General features: G+C 39.9%; 1 protein-coding gene across 1 annotated transcript in view; it reads left to right on the top strand.

Annotated features, from left to right (window-relative positions):
* Positions 1-15,330, top strand: part of LOC119796023 (dynein heavy chain 9, axonemal-like) — a 236,756-nt gene that overhangs the window by 183,199 nt on the left and 38,227 nt on the right. The window contains exons 69-70 of the mRNA XM_038304321.1: positions 5,234-5,382; positions 12,768-12,895. Coding sequence (XP_038160249.1) covers positions 5,234-5,382; positions 12,768-12,895 — 277 coding nt within the window. The remainder of the gene's footprint in view (positions 1-5,233; positions 5,383-12,767; positions 12,896-15,330) is intronic.

Here is a 15,330-nt window from a genome sequence, read left to right as displayed (position 1 = left end):
CATTGCATACACCCCGTTACTGCGCGTTACTCAGGTCGCACAATGAACCTTTTTTCATGATAGGACTCGTGCGCAGCTGCGTGAAGCTGACACCCCAGCCACGTCAAAAAACTCTCTAAATAGACTGAATGGTTAGTGCAACGTTAGTGCAGATTTGTGCAGAAAAAAATATTGTTTGTGCTACTTTTATTTAAGAGATATTAAAGATTATTTTTTAGGTCATCCAGAGGTGCGCGCCTTGTCATGAGAGAGGGGAGGATGAGAATGGCTGATGAATAGTGAGATTCCGTCTGTTAGTTGGGTAGGTGGGTGTTTCTGCTGGCGGGTGTTAACGTACAGCACACACAGAGAGATGGAGTGTGAGGATGATCCAGCAGCAAAACAGCGTTTTCCTGATGGAAATACTTGTGTTACGTCGAGCTGGCGGCACGAGTCACCGCGCAAGCGACAGGAAACGCGCATGCTCGCTAAAGGCGCGCAACAGTCGCCCTGTGCTCGCGCCACAGGAGAACTATGGAGAGCTGAACGATCAAATGAAAGGGAGAAATCTGGATGGATGGATGGATGGATGGATGGATGGATGGATGGATGGATGGATGGATGGATGCTCTGCCTTTTCAACCTACTGTATTTTTTATTTTAAACATTATTTGATGGCCTTTGTGGCAGGGATGGAGATCCATATTTTATGTCACACACAGAGTATACATCTAGATAGATAGATAGATAGATAGATAGATAGATAGATAGATAGATAGATAGATAGATAGATGTTGCAGTATCTATAACAACCCAAACACACAGGATTTCAGAATTAGACATCCCCAGTTATTAATTTCACCAGATCTGAACGCCCTGTTAAAAAACTTCACATGGCGTTCCCCCCCGATGTCATTTACATTGAGTTGCAATAAATGCTAAACTCTCTGCAGGTTCTTGTCTTTGTCATCCACTCTATTCAGCTGGCTTTAGAAACACACCGCGAGAAGGTGGGGGCCGGGTGGTGAGGGTTACGTGGGTGAGAAACGCAAAAGTAACGCAATAGTTACTTTTACTAGTAACTAGTTACTTTTATTGTGGAGTAACTCAGTTAGTAACTCAGTTACTTTTTGGGAGAAGTAACTAGTAACTATAACTAATTACTTTTTCAAAGTAACGTGCCCAACACTGACTACAAGGCTCCTTTAAAGGCTTTAACTTTCTCCCAAAACGACAGTGTGCCTTAGTTGGCATTTGTCTGGTCCCCTACAATTCCTTTTTAAACATCAATCTTTGTACTAAAATATTTGATATTAAGATCTAAAGAGAAGCACCTTCTCCTGGTCAGACCCTGTAATTCAGTGAAAGGGTGGAGTCAGAGTAAAAAAAAAAAGTATGCCCAGGAGAAGGCCAGTGGTTGAAAGTTGGAGGGGATTTGGCTGGTAGTAGGCTGCCATTCGGGTGGCGTTTGACTGGGAAGGGCCAATTTGAATGGCTGCTACTGTATATGGATTCATTCTGGTTTTTGTCCTTACTAACCTCAAAGTGATTTTGTGTGGTGGATGACGCTTTGCCAAATTATTTTAATATGGCTTTGGTAAACTACAAAGCCACAGTGCTTGCAGAATTACGGCTACCGTATTCAGGAGCGTAGTGTAGTAATTCTTACCGTGCTTCACCATAATATTCCAGTGTATCGATTCTTGGCTTGCAATCACGTGATGCACTAATTTCCGGTTAATTAAGCAGTGGTCAGGCCAACTAAACTTAGGATTGATACATCCAAAATGTCATATTATGTGGTGGAATAGATCCATATGCATTTTTTGAGAACAATTTGACTTACGAGTTGTCAAAATACCTGCCAGTTCTCTGATATCCCAGACAATCTAGTGAGTGTGCACTCGCTCATCTCACACTGGAATCGCTGCAGACAGTGAAATTGTCTAGAGAGCTGTTCTAAACAAAATGTCTTTTTGTTTACACTTGTGTATTCAAAATGACAAAATAAATCTAAGTCTTAGTCTAAGACACTGAAAGGCTCTTTATATGTAAATTAACATCGAAGTGAATTACTAACCTTTAAAAAAGTGATAGCCAGAAACTCTGGTCACACTCTGGTTCACAGAAAGCCTTTTTCCGCTGCGTCTTTTCGTGAAATCCTTAGTGTGAATCCCTTTTCTAATACCTTCATGAGGAACCTGGAAGTATCCTTTATCTGCCTTGTGACTTGATCTGTTAGAAGAACCTAAAACAAAACCCTAACCCTAACAAAAAAATAATAATAATAATGACCAAAACTGGCAACTTTCAAGAGACACACTAATGATACGGATTTTAAACTCAAGGCTATCAGTCACTCAGTAGAAGAAGAAATATAGCAGCTGCGAGAGAATTCAACACTAATAAATCAATGGTAATGAAGAAGAGGAAGCAAGAAGATGACCAGCGACATGGTCCATTGCGCCTTATATATGAAAAAAGTTTGAAAACAGGACGGTCTTATAATAAGGCCTTATAATACAGTGCGGAAAATATGGTACGATTATTTTCCATTGAATTGAGCAGGTAAGACAAGTAAGCAAGTTTGCCAATGGATTAAGATGATATGTATTTAAAATAAGAAAATAAAAACATATTTCTTTCAAATTCTTATTTTAAGGGCAAGAACACTCATTCCATTGGCAAATCATCTTATTTACATGCTCTAAAATAAGGGCAGATACACCTATTTTACGAAGCTTTTACCTATTTGTAGAACAGTTTCTGCACTGTATTAGATTATTTATCTACCCATAAACATCTAAGAGGCTCCTCCAGTCATTATATAAAAAGTCTTCATTTGAGAGCTATAATTATTTATTTATTTCCTATTATGAATGTGATTTAATAAAACAAATTGGTTATAGCTGGTAGGTTCTCTTTGCCAACATAAAAGGCACTTAAGCTGAACAATGGAACAAAGTGATTGTCCAATGAAATAATTTGAAATAAGATGCTTACATCTTTCACCGAGGCCAAAGCCTATATTTCTCCATCCATCCATCCATCCATCCATCCATCCATCCATCCATCCATCCATCCATCCATCCATCCATCCATCCATCCATCCATCCATCCATCCATCCATCCATCCATCCATCCATCCATCCATCCATCCATCCATCCATCCATCCATCTTCTAACACGCTTAATCCCAAGTGGGGTCACGAGGGGTGCTGGTGCTAATCTCCAGCTGTCAATAGGCGAGAGGCGGGATACATGCTGAACAAATAGGTTGCCAGTCCATCGCAGGGCAACACACAAACAGGACGAACAACCATTCACACACACTCACACCTAAGGAAGAGAAGTCAATTAACCTAACAGTCATGTTTTTGGACTGTGGGGGGAAGCCGGAGTACCCAGAGAGAACCCACGCATGCTCAGGGAGAACATGCAAACTCTATGTAAAAAGACCCCGGGCCAGGAATCAGACATGGAACCTTCTTGCTGCAAAGCAGCAGTGCTACCCTCTGCGCCACTGAGCAGCCCGCTATATTTCTCATTTTACTAAAAAATCTCTTAATTGTTGTCTCCCTTCTGTGTGAATATTTTCAGGTTGAAATGCAAGTACTTAATAAATAAGATACCTAAAAAAAAAGTCTAACCTCTTTTTAGGCAGTCACCCATATGCAGAAACCATTATTACTTTAACAAGCTCTTTTTTGTTTTAATCCTGAACTTTTGTTATAAAACTTTTTATTTCCTTACTTGCTCTTTTACTATATATATATTCAGTTCAGTGTATTTATATAGCGCCAATTCACAACACATTTCATCTCTAGGCACTTTACAATTCAACCAGATCCAGTTGATTCTATCGACCCATTGACTCAAAGGCAATCCCTCACACTAACCATGCTTGTAGCAACAGTGGAGAGGAAAAACTCTCTTTTAAAAGGAAGAATCCTCCAACAGAACCAGGCTCTGTGTGAGCGGCCATCTGCCGAGGCCGACTGGGGTTCAAGGACACAGGAGCAGACCTATAGAAAGAAGCAGAGATACAAAGGCAACTGTAAACCAGCTGCAGAGGCGGCCCCGTGCAGGAAACACACAACCAGGCAGATGAGCTCCGAGCCAGCACCCATGTCAGAGGATGAAGAGAGCACATCCATCCAGTCACAGTCAGAGAAACAGGACTACACTGAAAACAGGCCTATCTCGAACATCTATAAACAAAGATGTTAATGGCAGCTGCACAGCTGATATTTCTCTCCAGGATGGTGTCACAGCCAAACAGGAACAGACAAGGCGAAGCTACTATGAGAAAAAGCAGAGAGCATAACGTTATAGATTGAACTACAAGATTCTGCAGAGTGGAAGAATAGAGTTAGAATGAAGCAGAATGATGAAATAGGGGTCCCTACTGTATGTCCTCCAGAAGTCTAAGTCTATAGCAGCATAACTGTAGAGATAGCTCAGGATAACCTGAGCCACTCTAACTATAAGCTTTATAAAAAAGGAAAGTTTTAAGCCTAGCCTTAAAAGTAGACAGGGTGTCTGCCTCACGGACTAAAACTGGTACGTAGTTGGTTCCACAGGAGAGGAGCCTGATAACTAAAAGATCTGCCTCCCATTCTACTTTTAAAAAATTCTAGGAACCAATAGTAAACCTGCAGATTGAGAGCGAAGTGCCCTGTTAGGAACATAAGGAACAATCAGATCTCTGATATCAGATGGATCTTGGCAATTTAAGGCTTTACAGTATATGTGAGAAGGAGGATTTTAAATTGCATTCTGGATTTAACAGGAAACCGATGAAGAGAAGCTAGGATAGGAGAGATATGATCTCTCTTTTGAATTTACTATAAACTACAAAAAACTTTACTCTAAAAAATGTTCACCACGGACTACAATAAAGGGTACTTGCTGTAGGAAATGGAATAACCAAAACACCGGTAGTAAGCTTCCTCACTGATATAGTATACATACCATTTTGGTGAGGTAGGAATGTGTGGCCATTATCATCCTATTACAAATTAAACAAGATAAAGCATTCATATTTGCAGATTTTAAATTTAAAAGCTTTGCAAAGTTCCTCTATTTAAGGCAGAAATCTACAAACTGTGCCTGAGACAGAAAACATTTCTGTTGATTTAAACAGCTGTCTCTGCACTATAAGGCGATTCTGATTCATCAAAGTCTGCAGCTTGTAGGTTAGAGATGAAAACAAAACATGCTGAACTGAACTAAGTCATGTTCCCTCCTGCAGAGACTTTGTAGAGGAGAAACTGGGAAGCGGGTACGTGATGGGAAGATCACTGGACTTTGCTGTCTCCTTTGAAGAGTCCAGAGCAGATACTCCCATGTTCTTCATCCTGTCTCCTGGAGTGGATCCTTTGAAGGACGTTGAGAAACATGGTAATGTTATTGCTTGAAGTAAGCCACAAAATCACTGTAAAGTATGTCATGAACGAGCACATGACCGAATTATCATTCTGGAGTTTTTAGAACTGGAGGCGAGGCATAAGTTTTCACATTCTGTCACTTTATAACTCAGGTTGTCATTGATGCAAAAAAAGCAAATTCTTTGATGATGCTCATTTGCTTCACATTCAGACTAAGCTATTTTTACCTTTTCCAAGTTGGCACCAATCTTTGCACATGCAGTCATATGCACACCGTTCTTCAACTGTCTTGCAGAGGCCCACCCAAGCAATAATTGGTTAAAAAGGGGCATACTAAAAAGGATATTAACACTTCTGCTAAATGTTACCTTTGTTTGTTTTTTTGCTATTATGCAATAAAGCATTTTTTTTATAATGGCATGCTTAAATAATACACTGTAAAAATATCAAGTAATTGTCGATTTTATTAGTTTTCAAATTAATCTAGGATAAAAATCCATTTAAAACCCAGAAAAACTTTTTTGTCTCATTGATGTCCTAATTACGATATGCTAAAAGGCACAACAAAGAATATCAATTTTTCATTTTATTTTTAAGTGAAGTTAGGGAAAGCCAATGTGAGTCTGAACAAGTCTGAACCAGTCCAAATTGTCCAGACTCCTATATAAATTTGTATATATATATACACTATATTGCCAAAAGTATTTGCTCACCCATCCAAATTATTGGAATCAGGTGTTCCAATCACTTCCATGGCCACAGGTGTATAAATTCAAGCACCTAGGCATGCAGACTGTTTTTACAAACATTTGTGAAAGAATGGGTCGCTCTCAGGAGCTCAGTGAATTCCAGCGTGGAACTGTGATAGGATGCCACCTGTGCAACAAATCCAGTCGTGAAATTTCCTCGCTCCTAAATATTCCACAGTCAACTGTCAGCTGTATTATAAGAAAATGGAAGTGTTTGGGAACGACAGCAACTCAGCCACGAAGTGGTAGGCCACGTAAACTGACGGAGCGGGGTCAGCGGATGCTGACGCGCATAGTGCGAAGAGGTCGCCAACTTTCTGCAGAGTCAATCACTACAGACCTCCAAACTTCATGTGGCCTTCAGATTAGCTCAAGAACAGTGCGCAGAGAGCTTCATGGAATGGGTTTCCATGGTCGAGCAGCTGCATCCAAGCCATACATCACCAAGTGCAATGCAAAGCGTCGGATGCGGTGGTGTAAAGCACGCCGCCACTGGACTCTAGAGCAGTGGAGACGCGTTCTCTGGAGTGACGAATCGCGCTTCTCCATCTGGCAATCTGATGGACGGGTCTGGGTTTGGCGGTTGCCAGGAGAACGGTACTTGTCTGACTGCATTGTGCCAAGTGTAAAGTTTGGTGGAGGGGGGATTATGGTGTGAGGTTGTTTTTCAGGAGCTGGGCTTGGCCCCTTAGTTCCAGTGAAAGGAACTCTGAATGCTTCAGCATACCAAGACATTTTGGACAATTCCATGCTCCCAACTTTGTGGGAACAGTTTGGAGCTGGCCCCTTCCTCTTCCAACATGACTGTGCACCAGTGCACAAAGCAAGGTCCATAAAGACATGGATGACAGAGTCTGGTGTGGATGAACTTGACTGGCCTGCACAGAGTCCTGACCTCAACCCGATAGAACACCTTTGGGATGAATTAGAGCGGAGACTGAGAGCCAGGCCTTCTCGTCCAACATCAGTGTGCGACCTCACAAATGCGCTTCTGGAAGAATGGTCAAAAATTCCCATAAACACACTCCTAAACCTTGTGGACAGCCTTCCCAGAAGAGTTGAAGCTGTTCTAGCTGCAAAGGGTGGACCGACGTCATATTGAACCCTATGGATTAGGAACGGGATGTCACTTAAGCTCATATGTGAGTCAAGGCAGGTGAGCAAATACTTTTGGCAATATAGTGTATATATATATATATATATATATATATATATATATATATATATATTAGGTGAATCAGAAGATTTAATTTGACAAAACTCTTATTTGAAGGTGTAAAGCTTAGTAAAGTCAACAACAGAAGGCAAAAGTTGAGAAAACTCAAATCTCTTGCATCAGTTGCGTTGAATTTTTATGTTTTCGTAACTCTTTCATTTTTACAGTGTACCTTATCTTTTTTCCACTTAATTATTAGTCTAAAATCAATTCCATAAAGTGACTGGTGGCATTCATACAAAAGAATGCTGTGCCTTTAAAAATGGTTGTATTGAATATTTTCCTTTTTTTCCCTCAGTATCAGTGCCAGTTTTGAAGTGTTGGTATTCATTAGTTCTCTATTCAAAAATACCTGTGTGTAATTTAAACTGGAATGTGTCAGTGTCTTATTTAATCTCTGCATCTCCAGCAGTTCTGTAAAGGCCTCAGATGTTTTTAAAGACATTATTGACATTTATATTCATTAAGTCAAAGGAAAAAGCAGACACATTAGGAAGAAAATATTTGACAAGTTTAAAGAAAGTTATTTTATGACATAATACACTAGGTTAAACATATCACTGAGCACTTTCTCTCCGTTCTGAAAATGGGGAATGAGTAGCAGACGCTTTAACATACAGTACCAAGACATGGCTGTCCACCTAAACTGGCATGCCATGCAAGAAGAACAACAATCTTACAGACAGCCAAAAGTCAGAGTTGACAGGGAGCCAAGACAAGGAAGGTATTATTATGTGTTAGAGATGGCATAAAAAGTCTCCTGCTGAAAGGTTTAGTCTCTAGATGTCAGAGCTAGCAGAGCTATACTCAGATCTCTCAATCCTGCTGTAAGTGGCTATTAAGCTATTTTGATTTTTTAAAATGGTTATTACAAAATTTGTAGCAGAAACTTAATATAACTGTTGAAATATGACCAAATGTGGCAAAGATCGACTGGTAGGAATACCGCTCTAGGGTTATGTACCTGCACTGAGATTCCCAAAGCAAAGGCGTATCAGACCGAGCAACAGTGATCCCTCCACAGACTCTGCTGTGATATCAGCCGTCCCTGCAAATGCACAGCAGCATCTGAGTAGATTAAGCGGATTATACTAAAGGTCATAAATATATGAAGCGACACCACTGGTGTATTAGGAGGAGCGGAAAGTAAATGTCACTGGTTTGAGTTATTTTACGTTGCTGTTTGAATACTGTATGCCAGCATGACATGTGGTTTGGTTTCTCTGACCAAAAATATTCCAAATGTTGAGCTTTTGTACTGACCTGGAACAGGGGACTCTCAAAGCCTAACATCTTTTGAACCATTCAGTCTGTGGATATTTCAAGTCTGCTCTATGAAATATTCAGTCAGCAGAGATGTTTCAGCTAACTGGAACAAAGCAACATGGCATAAAGCAGGCCTTTTGCAAATGAACAAGCCAGTATTTTTGCATTAATGTAATTCATAGTGTTCGTTTGAAATGTTCTGTATTTGTATCTTAAATAATTTATTTTTTCGATTAATTTAATCCAGGCAGTTATTTTCTGTTATTACCCACAGAGAACCATTATTTGTGAGATTTTTATGGGTCTTTCTTACAGGCAGGAGCGTGGGTACCATGTTAAATGCACCAGTCTCTCCTAATGTGATAAGTGAGAGCAATGCTTCTGAAACTCCCCATAAGGAGTGTTATTATTGATCATAAACAGCTGTACTTTCAACAGTCTGTAAAATATAAGCCACAAGCAACCAGTCTCTGCTGCAGAAAACCCTGATGAGTTGCAGCTTCCCGAACAAAAACGAAGAGGGATTTTTCCATTATGTGACAATTGGGTTTCATCCTTGGTATTAGGACCCAATTAGATTTTTATTAGATAGGTGATGTAATTTTGTATGCTCCGCAGGGGACTAATGGTACTCTGAAAAAGACTGACACTCCACTTAGTTACATATTTGAAACCAGCTTTGCTTAAAAAACTTCTCAATCCACTTAAACTTTGAAGGTAAGACTAATTTACTGACCATATGGAGATTATGATGTGGCACTATGTTGTAACTTAAAGTGATTTCCTAAGTGATGCTGAGTAACAAGGTTATAAGCAAGTTTGAAAAAGTTCAGTCTAGGCAACTGGAAATGAGGTTTTCTAGAAGACTTTTCGTCTTCTATCCAAGAAGCTTATTCAGTTCTAACCAGTGGTGGTGAGCACTGATATTATTATAGTGTAGGTGTAACAAATATATAGGGGGGACAAAAGGTGGCTCTGAGCCCTCCTACTGGATTGGCCAAGAAGGTCACAATGGGGATGTTAATGGTCGTTAGTTGCTTCTGATATGTTGTTAACTCCCTCCTCAGAGTGGTTTCAGTCACATGCCTCATTAAAGTATGAGACAGGTGAGGGTGGGTAAGAGGTGACTCTTCTGGGTATTGTTCCCGAAAGTGCTTTGTAAGTGGGTTAAAGGTTATGTCTAAAACCACCTCCTCTGCTGAGAGATGGTTTCAAATATGGCTGGTTAACAAAGACTTCCTCAACCCCTCTCTCAAACCATCTTTCTTCCTTAGAATATGGACGTTTTTCTCAAACGAGTTTCTCTTAGCCCCCCTTGTTACCTCCTTGGCCAATCCAGTGGTAGGGATCAAAGCCACCTTTTGTCCCCCCTAACTCTTTGTTCGATCTAGAGTATAGGAATCTCAGTGCTCCCAACTACTAGATAGAACTAAAGAAGTCTTTTGGATGACAGGCGAAACGTCTTCTAGAAAACTTCATGTCCAGTTGCCTAAACTGAACTTTTGATGCATGACCATGACCTGGATGAATGAGAATCTTCCCAGAAAGGCTATAGGTATTTCATATGTTACCTACAGGAGACAACTTCCACATGTATCATCTTTTATAAATATATATTAGTTATTCAGCTTTTGAAAATGTCCAAAACAGTAATTTACCCACTTTGAATACATTAATATTATTTAAACAAAACTAAACAAACATTTTATCTTGTATGAAACAAAAAATAATACCCACTCTTTAGTATTCTTTGAGCCTACTTAGATCTCTTAGCATCTACTTATGTACAGGTAATTTAATGGCTCAGCCTTTTAATGATAACTTTTACTCAACTGTAATTGGGACTGTACTGTAACTTTGAAGTCTTAATAATTTTACTTTTGTGTATCTATGCTTAGGATATTTTTTTGTTGCATGTCTAAATTAACAGCTTGGTGTACATTTTTAAGACTTTGTTACTGTCTCACAAAAGCTTTAAAGGAAAAGTCCGGTCTGCAAAGACTAACCAATGGGTCATTATTTCTAGCTAAAACTAATATGTTTGTGGTGATTTAATGAATTCAGTGTAAATCAGTAAACAAATAAAAATAACAATTTTAGTCGCGATCACTGAGTCTGGGACAGGCCATTTTTGCCCAAATATAGTAACACCTCACTCTTGACATCTTCCGGAAGTGATGTCACGGTGCGGTAAGTGTAGCGCTATTCTCCCCGCTTTAGAAGCAGAATCAATGGGAGCTACTAGACACCCATGCAATCAACAACAATTAATGAAGATTTCGAGAGGACGTCACCATTGAAATCTGCAAGAGCTATAGTTAAACTGACAATGCCCGCATGTACGGCAGTTGGATGTTGTAATACATCGGATAAAAGTGAAAATTTGCTATTTCACCTTTCTGATTCATGATCCTGTGTGGTCCTGGTCGTTGGATTGCCAACTTGAAGAGGGAGGATTTACCATTTAACTTCTAGCCAGAGAAAAAAAAAAAACACATAATATGTACCCAACATTTCGAAAAATAATGTTTTAAAGATGAATTGGATACTAGCGCATTGTGACAAACACCAGATACAGAATTGGGATTTGCTCAACAGCCGATACCGCACATTGACGTCACATACCAGTAGGTAGTAGTAGTGCTCTTTGACAAATATGGATGTCTCCGGTAAAGCCCATTCAAATTAAATTACTCTTAATTAAAAACACGTATCATTTATTGAACAGTATGTAATAATTTCAGATTTAAAATACTTTCATAAGTTTGAATTATGAATATGACCAGACTTCTGCTTTAAGTAGAGCTCACATCATCATGTCTTCAGCGTGAGTCTCTGTCAGTGTCAGGACATTTTGGAATGTAGGACCCCTCAGACCACTGCAAAAATATTGGCCCAGCATTGTTCACATCGTCTTGCACTTTCTGATCTACTAGTACATGGGTCATGAACCTTTTTGTTTCAGAGAGTCATGAAAGCAAATTAATTAGACATTTATTTCAGTGAGAGCCATATCGTATGTTTTAAGATTGAATTCATATTTATAATAAGACTTTTAGTAAATTTTTTTAAATAATGTTTTTATAATACTCACCATTAATGCGACTTCTGGTGCTGCATGGATTTGCTGAACTGAACTGCAACAAATGACCTATATGACTTATCCAAAGCCAAGGAAAAGAACGGCGCTACATTTATGCCCTTCACTTGCATTTCCTTTACTTGCTTTGTCATCATGGTGGTACAATCATGAACAGTTTGTATCTGTTTATTTATCTTGTCTTTGCTGGGAAGATCATCAAAAAGTTCATTGGCTACATCCAGCATGAGAGTTTTAGCATACTCGCCATCTGTGAATGGTTTTCTGTTCCTCACTATTGTTAAAGATCCAGCAAAACTAGCAAAATTATAGTCACCTTGCCGAAGTTACAGAAAACTGAATCCATGCTCAGTAGCACTTGGCACACTGCCTTCCTGCTGTCTCCCGTAGGATATTTTAATGCAAAGGTAGCATGGCGTGTATCAAAGTGCGAGTTTACATTTGACTATTTCATCGATGCAATTTTGTCATTGCAAATTTGGCACACTGCAGAATCTGCTCTCTCTACAAAAGGGATTTTTTCAGTCCATTTAGTTCTGAAGTGTACGATACACGCCATCTTTTTTCTTTTTGCCATCGTCTTCGTTGAAAGGGTTAGCTTCGAGCTAATGTCCGAGCAGACTGGTCCAAATGGGGGCGTTTACCTGTTTAACCAGCAAAGGCCAATGTAGGCTATTAAAATAATGGATATTTGCTCCTGCAGTCAACTGCAGCCCTGAACAAGACATGAACAGTGGAAAATCATTGGATGGATTAAAAATGTGATAATATTTTATGTTTTATCTGAAAAGCCGACATCTACAAGCCAGATGCAATTATCAAAAGAGCCATAACTGGCTTGCAAGCCATAGGTTCCTGACCCCTGCACAAGTAGGAACAGTAGTTGTGGCCTACAGATGAAAAGGAATGGCTAAATTCCAAACCAGTTAAGTCAACAGTAATAACAGTGGTCAATAATATCACTTGTATGATATACCCATTAGATATACTTCTAACTGAGGCTTAACACTTGTCAAAGCTGTATGACTTGTTTGTAGATAACATCAAATGTGTCAATTATTCTGTAGGGAAGAAGATGGGCTACACATTTGACAACAACAACTTCCACAACGTGTCGCTGGGTCAAGGCCAGGAGGTTATAGCTGAACAAGCACTCGATCTGGCTGCTAAGAAAGGTCATTGGGTCATCTTGCAGGTACAGCCTACACTCACATATTCTCTACAGCTGCAAGGTAGTGGATTTAGGTCCTCATTGAATTAACAATCATGTAAAACATGCATGTTTGTTTTGTTGCGGTCTGATTGAATAGATCCAAATGTCTCTATCATTATACTTTATTTTAAAGCATTTAAGAATGCAGTCACAAAATAAAAGCTGGAAAAAATTATTGGAAAGACTTAAACCTTTAAAGTTTTCCCCATGTTAGTGGTGCTCATTCAATTCGAGGATTCTCTAAGCAGCATTTCCTTTATCTGAATTTTTTGTGAATTAGGTCCATCATAGTTCACCAAATTTTTTAGTGCCTGCTTGCTTGGATGTCTCCTTTCCTCCTTGGTTTGTCTGCATTAAAAAAGAAAAATTTCCTGACGTTCCGTTGTTTTATATACTACAATATCTGCAGCCACTGTGTCTGTTCTTCTCTTATCTGGAGGGCAAGGCGGGCTTTTGCATTTTAAGTGGAAACCTTGGCGGAATTCTAATAGGATGTATCGACAGATATGAACCGCAGACCAGGCATGGTGGGACACCCTTTTCTTCTTATTCTTACAGCCTGTAGAAAAACAGAGAAAAAAGAAACAGTGTTGGGATGGCATTGCTCTTTTTGGAGACCAAGGATGCAACTGACAAAAACTTGCGTAATTACCTTAGCATAAGAATGCGGATCGATTAGGATTAAAAAGGCCTTGTTCCCCTAGCAACAAACCTCCTACTCACTTTTTCATTGACTGTCTGTGGTTCTGCCTGCCAAGAGCCACCCCCATGGCATTGAGCGAAGAGAAGAAGACAGGAGAAGAATAGGGAGGAGTCACTTTTCCAATCCTGAATTTACAATATTTTCTCCATCTTGTTTCCCTCTTACCCACTTACTCTGCCACTTTACTTTTCCTATCGTGTGATATTGTATGCATCATCTTGCATTCTCTGCTGTTCCCACACTCTCCTGGTCTCACTCTCCACATTCTCCCTCCTGCTACATCAGTGGAAAGCCGGGTCAATGGCAGGCTCCCCCTTACTCGACGGGTAATTATACGTCTGAACAGTAGCTTCTGCTCAGATGAGGCTGAGAGAGGGAGATGCAGAAACTTTGAAGCAGCCCATCAGAAAGGTAGTGGGGGTAGATTGAGAGGCAATCAATCGGGCAGATTGGAGCTGAATATCCCACATTGGCCACGCAGTCAGGATAGAGTGGCCTCAGCTCAGCATCCTCTTTCCACATTTACTGCTAAAGCCAGGCAATTTGAGGGAAAATGCTCCACACCGTTGTCCTGTATTTCATTTCATTTTCTGGTTGCCCCATAGGTTTGGTTGTGTTTGTAAGCAAAAAAATGTCAGAAATTTAAAATTGGGTTTTAAAAAGACTTACAGGTGCTGGTCATAAAATTAGAATATCATGAAAAAGTAGATTGATTTCAGTAATTCCATTTAAAAAGTGAAACTTGTATATTATATTCATACATTACATACAAACTCATATATTTCAGATGTTTATTTTGTTTAATTTTGATGATTACAAATGACAACAAATGAAAATCTCAAATTCATCATATCAGAAAATTAGAATATTGTGAAAAGGTTCAAAATTGATGGCCCCTGGTGCCACACTCTAATCAGCTAATTAACTCAAACCACCTGCAAAAGCCTTTAAATGGTCTTTCAGTCTAGTTCTATAGGCTACACAATCATGGGGAAGACTGCTGACTTGACAGTTGTCCAAAAGACGACCATCGACACCTTGCACAAGGAGGGCAAGACACAAAAGGTCATCGCTAAAGAGGCTGGCTGTTCACAGAGCTCAGTGTCCAAGCACATTAATAGAGAGGCGAAGGGAAGGAAAAGATGTGGTCGAAAAAAGTGTACAAGCAAGAGAGATAACCGCACCCTGGAGAGGATTGTGAAACAAAACCCATTCAAAAATGTGGGGGAGATTCACAAAGAGTGGACTGCAGCTGGAGTGAGTGCTTCAAGAACCACCACACACAGACGTATGAAAGACATGGGTTTCTGCTGTCGCATTCCTTGTGTCAAGCCACTCTTGAACCACAGACAGCGTCAGAAGCGTCTTGCCTGGGCTAAAGAGAAACAGGACTGGACTGCTGGTGAGTGGTCCAAAGTCATGTTCTCTGATGAAAGTAAATTTTGCATTTCCTTTGGAAATCAAGGTCCCAGAGTCTGGAGGAAAAGAAGAGAGGCACTTCATCCACGTTGCTTGAAGTCCAGTGTAAAGTTTCCACAGTCAGTGATGGTTTGGGGTGCCATGTCATCTGCTGGTGTTGGTCCATTGTGTTTTCTGAGGTCCAGGGTCAACGCAGCCACATACCAGGAAGTTTTAGAGCACTTCATGCTTCCTGCAGCTGACCAACTTTTTGGAGATGCAGATTTCATTTTCCAACAGGACTTGGCACCTGCAC

The sequence above is a fragment of the Cyprinodon tularosa genome, unplaced genomic scaffold (genome assembly GCF_016077235.1).
Source record: "Cyprinodon tularosa strain WSP-4 unplaced genomic scaffold, ASM1607723v1 ctg531, whole genome shotgun sequence".
NCBI classification, from domain to species: domain Eukaryota; kingdom Metazoa; phylum Chordata; class Actinopteri; order Cyprinodontiformes; family Cyprinodontidae; genus Cyprinodon; species Cyprinodon tularosa.
Note: the sequence above shows the minus strand (reverse complement) of the source record. Positions and strands in the feature narration are given on the sequence as shown.